Raw genomic sequence first — 5,379 nt, forward strand, 5'->3', positions numbered from 1 at the left:
GGCTGGTCTGAAGCCCCCAGTACAGGCCTTTATACAAGCCTCTGATTAAAAATCTAACTGGTGATCTCCAGTGGACGATTTTACACGCCGCCATCGCCACTAACTGGTTTTTATCGCTTATTAATCGGGGTGTTTTAAACTAGTGTCCTTTCTACGGTCTGTCTGAAAACGTCTTCCATGTTTTTATGGAATCCACAAGACTAAAGACCATTTTTAACCTTTTAATTTTGGGTTTTTAGTCTTTTTTTTTTTTTTTTTTACAAACATCTCTTTTTTATAGGAGGAGTTTTCCAGAATAGGAAAAATAAGAATTATTAAAAATGTTTTAATCAGTGATGCAAAGATGGCCGTTTATTGTCCCTTGGAGACAGACTGCAGGTGTGAGCTCAGCTTGACGCCGCGGCTCTGAGGAGGTTAGAGCCAGACTAAAGCTGGAGTTTAACTTCCACAGAGACACGCAGAACATGGAGGATTTATTCAGCTGTGGGGGTTTAACAACATTTGATGATGGAGAATTACAATTTAACAATATCCTCATTTAATGATTTTTAGCTGACACTTGTTTTTACCTTAAAATTGATTTTTAACTGACTTAGTTTTACATCTTTAATTGATACCATTGTTTGATTTGTGTAAATAACGAAATGTGATGGTCCACCGTTGCTCTTCATTCGTTGATGCTGGTTCCAGCTTTCCTTTTAGAGATTCCCAAACCCGAGAAATGGCGATGCAGCCCTTTCAGCACTGATAGAGGACGTTGTGTGATGCGTTGCTTTTGGAGCTAATTTAACCACCTTCATGTTCATTTTTGATGATGCTACCTGCTAAGCCACGATCAGGTCTTGATGTAGATAATAAAATAAACTTGAATTCACTTTTATTCTCTTTATTTTCTCAGGTTATTGTTGTCAGGTGTTTATATTTATTTTTTATTGATTTATTGATTTGACAGGGTCAGTGTACATTAATAAGCATTCCTGCAAATGCAGCAAAATTAGCCAAAAGACTATTTTTCATCTGTTGTCCCCGGACAGATTTTAAAATTGTCTAAACCTAAAAACAAAACAGTAAGAATTTTACAGTGAAAAATACAAACATGAAAAGAAATAAAAACGGCTATAACTATTCAGAACTTGTTTAAAAATACAGAATTAATGTTCGCTGGGCTGCGGATTTTAGGTTAATAAAATAGAATAAAACACTCAAATAAAAAGTGGCAGCATGGTTTGTTAATTGAATCAATGTTGATGTAAATGACGTGTTATGAGCCCGTTTTTTAGATACTTTTTAAAAAGCGTGAATGTTGTAGAATCTCTGATGTTCTGAGGGACATAGTTCTTCTCCTGAGCTGCTGCGACTGCAGAGGCTCTTTGACTGAAAGCACTTTTAGTGGAGAAAACACGGTCTCCTCTGGACGACCCTCCTCTATTTATTGGATGACTGAAAATATTCAACCATGAAGAATGCTGCTGGAGATTCTCAGTCATCCAGGTCAGTCATTCCAAACAGTAAAGTTAAAAATCCAACCACTGGACTTTGTTTTCATATATTAAGGGCTAGTTTTCCAGTTTTAATTTGCCTGTTTTCTATAAAACCTGGAACTCAACGCTAAGTCAGACATTTTGAATTTAAACAGCTTCCTGGATGGGAAGAACGTCTTCAAACTTGGAAAAAAAAAGTCCAGTGGATTGTTTTTTTAACTTTGAGTTTTTGGAACAACCATAAGAAAACAAAAAAAAAACAAAAGAAAACATGGATAAAAGAAATCTTAAAGAGGGTAAATCCCTCTACGGGCAGTGATGTTCTCCCAGCCTTCTATCACACCGTCTGGGCCACAGTGCCCTTCGTCTGAGGAAAAGTGTTTGATAATGTGTCATGTTGTGGGAAATAAATAGTGAAGCAGAATATCCGCACGATAAAAGCCAGAATAACCGCTTGTTTCTGCAAACCTCCAGCAGCACTTACCTAACCAGGAGGGATGAGCTTTAGCCTGCCGGAAGTCTTTCTCATATTCTCTAAAAACCACTTTCTTGTAGGTGGAATCTCTTCTGAGGAATGGAGGAAAAATAAAACACATTAGTTATCAAGTTTAGTAATAGTTAACATACACAGCTCTCCTATGGAGATCCGAGCTGGTCTTTTCCACCTCTGGGGGGTTCATGCAACCAGCGATGGCCGAATAGTGACCCATAATGCTGCGGCTCACAAAAATCCTCCAGCTGTGTGACTGGAGGCTCCAGGTTCATTTTCAGCTGAAATATCTTATAGAAAACATTATCTGAAGGACGTTATCTGTTGTTGTGGAGCAGATGTGATCCATCCCAGTGCAGCTTTGGTTCATGAATTTGTTTTTTAAAAACTCCTCATTTAGTAGCTGCTAAGTTGGAGTTTTTCCACAGTTTCAGCTAAGCTTAACTCATAGACCACATGAGTTCAAGTTTAAGTTAGAGAGATCTCCTCTAGTACGTGTCTAAACCCTTTAGCTCCTTCTGCTTAATTAGGAGACGGGTAACAATAATGTTAAAAACAAAATGCACAAAAATCCAGTTCCTGAAACTACGGAAGAGGATTAGGGCCACTGAAAAAAAAAAAACGTTAACTGATTTTTACATTTTATTTCAGTTTAGTATGGGAAAAAAAAACTTTATCTCAGAATTCTGACTTTTTATTCAGAATTCTCAGAATTCTGACTGAATTCTGACAATAAAAAAGTCAGAATTCTGCAAAAAAAAAGTCAGAATTCTGACTTTTTTCCCATACTAAACTGAAATAAAATTTAAAAATCAGTTATTTATTTATTTTATTTTTCAGTGGCCCTAATCCTCTTCCGTATGAAACCCAGTTGCTGCCCAGAAAGTTGACATGTCCCCGCACATCCTGCACAGGGGGGTGGTTTACCATTAGACAATACTAGGCAGCTGCCTAGGGCCCCAAGTTCCTGGGGGCCCCATAAAACTCTGTTTCCATGTATGGTTAATATAACTATTCCCTATTTGTGCACATTAATTATGTTTTTAATAAAAATCCTTTCTCTAAAATGCCATCAGAACGCTGATAATATTAAGTGTGTCTCAGCCCCCCCCTTCAGTGTCCCCCCCTTCAGTGTCCACCATATTGGATCAGTCCATTTGCTGCACATGTTCAGAAAGGTCCAAACAGACAGCAGCAAACCATTTGAAAACAAACCATGCAAAGAGCAGTGTTGCCAACTTAGCGCTTTAGTCGCTATATTTAGCCACTTTTCAGACCCCTCTAGCACTTTGATTTCTAAAAAGCTCCTAGCGCCAAATCTAGAGACTTTTTTCTGCTACTGGAGACTTTGGAGACAACATCTAAAAGCAGCGAACTCTGCTCTCCAGAGCGAGTAGATTGGTAACCCCGCCTCCTGCTCTCCTCTATCTTGTCTGCTGTCATGATTCATGCAGCTATTATTTCATCCAAATGAAAAATGGAGAACAGATAAGCAGATCATGGCTTGTCTACAGTGAAAAGAAGGACTGGGTTATTTACTTTGGCCTTTTTGGAAACACAGGAAGGAGCAATCAGCTAAGTGAGCTTAGTGCTTGGAAAAAATCTTTCATTCCTTTAGAGACAGCATGAAAAGTCAGCTGAGTACAAAACATAGAGAGGAAAACAAGAAGAAAAGGGACAAGAAGAGAGGGACACAACCTAGAACAGATAATGGATGTCTATTCTATTAACATTTCTACATCTGGAGAATGGGGCTGTTTATGGGGCAGGGGGCCCCCTGCCTGTCTTTGCCTAGGGCCCCATATTTCCTAAATCCGCCCCTGCTCCTTTTCTTTGCATGCAGTTTGCCTCATTAAAGAGTTTAAAATGATAAATTAATAATTATTCAGAGAGAATAAGAATTATTTATCAAAGAATTATAAAAAATGAAGATGGTTCCATATCAAAATGAAAGCTTGATAAAGCTTGAGGGCCCCCCCCCCCTCTGACCCCCCAGCAATAAAAGCCAATAATAACAATGTTTATTACTATGTAATGCTTTCACTCTCACGTCCAAAGCAGCACATGTTGATCATTTTTATTATTTCAGAATATTTCCATGATTGACAGCTCACTCAGTACCTGTTGGATTACGCCCTAAACGCCAACGCTAAAAACATCAGTAATTATTCAATAATAAACGCATTATTCTGCTGTATGTTTGCACCTTAAAAGGACCAAATCCAATGAATATTAAACACTGCCTTTTATTTCTTAACCATCATTGACCCAAAGTTCCTGGAAAATGGCTTCCCTTCCCTCCTCAAATCACAGGCTGCAACCATACATGTGTCTAAAATGAAGGGAAGCTAATAGAAAGCATTGGAGAACTGGTAAATTCACATATTTCTATGACTTAAATTAAAAACAAACAGATGTGATACAAATGGTGATTGATTTCTAGCCCACCTGTTGGTGTCATTGCCAGAATAGTTCCAGTCTATCTCTACAGCAGCGATATAGTAGTGTCTCTCTCTGGATCCCAGCTGCTCCGCTTCCACACTCAGTGCTGCCAGTAGAAGCAGGACATGCAGGACGGCTCCAGGCCAAAGACACAGCTTCATGTCTGGGATGGATCCTCCAGGTGAAAGCCGCTCCGTGCCACAAGTCTGTTTGGCTGTGATCTGTCAGAGAGGCAGGGCTCTGTGTTTTTATCTGTCACTGACACACACACACACACTGGGACACACTCATGCACCCGTCTGTTTCCAAACATTATGTCCCGGGGCAATGAACTCAGCTCTGCTCTTTTCCCTCTCTTGTAATTGCAGGCGAATGTGTTTACTCCTGAATCATCCCTGTGGTCGTGCCCATCCCATCCTCGCTGTGGGGAGGAGTGTTGAAACGATCCCTCAGAATATAAAGTTAGATCCACATGCTGCAGATCCAGGCCGGGGTTTTCCCTCACACTGATTGGGCGTTAAGACAGAGACAGAACACACATGTTTATTTGTACATATGAATCACAGCTCTGAGAAAAAGAAAAAATGTTTAAACTATAACTACACAAACTCTCTGTGTAATAATGTAACACGTTTAATGTGGTCTGTTTCCTCGCTATGACTGATCCTCTGCAAATGAAAAACAAATATCTACAAAAAAATGTTTCCTTCAAACTTTGGAGTTTCTCAGATTGCTCAGTTAGAGGCTCAGTTTGGGAATCATAGAGTCAGACCTCCTCCTGTGGCCTGCTGGGAAATCATAAAGCTGTCAGTCAAACTGTCAGGAAGAGAACTGTGCCCCCCCCACAGAAGGTCTGGATCATCCTTGGGTCCAAACTCTGGATACCTGAAGGCCAGAGGCTCAGCCAGGACATTTTATAAGGGTGTCCATGTAATAACCAATGAACAGTGATGGGGGGCTGAAAGC

General features: G+C 39.8%; 1 protein-coding gene across 1 annotated transcript in view; it reads right to left on the reverse strand.

Moving 5' to 3' along the window:
• Positions 1-4,728, reverse strand: part of f5 (coagulation factor V (proaccelerin, labile factor)) — a 38,900-nt gene extending 34,172 nt beyond the window's left edge. The window contains exons 1-2 of the mRNA XM_015405136.1: positions 4,420-4,728; positions 1,966-2,048 (exon numbers count right to left, since the gene is read on the reverse strand). Of these exons, the coding sequence (XP_015260622.1) occupies positions 1,966-2,048; positions 4,420-4,574 (238 nt within the window). The 5' untranslated portion in view covers positions 4,575-4,728. The remainder of the gene's footprint in view (positions 1-1,965; positions 2,049-4,419) is intronic.
• Between the last annotated feature and the right edge of the window lie 651 nt (positions 4,729-5,379).

Source organism: Cyprinodon variegatus, unplaced genomic scaffold (assembly GCF_000732505.1).
Source record: "Cyprinodon variegatus isolate N-32 unplaced genomic scaffold, C_variegatus-1.0 Scaffold2009, whole genome shotgun sequence".
In the NCBI taxonomy this organism is placed as follows: Eukaryota; Metazoa; Chordata; class Actinopteri; order Cyprinodontiformes; family Cyprinodontidae; genus Cyprinodon; species Cyprinodon variegatus.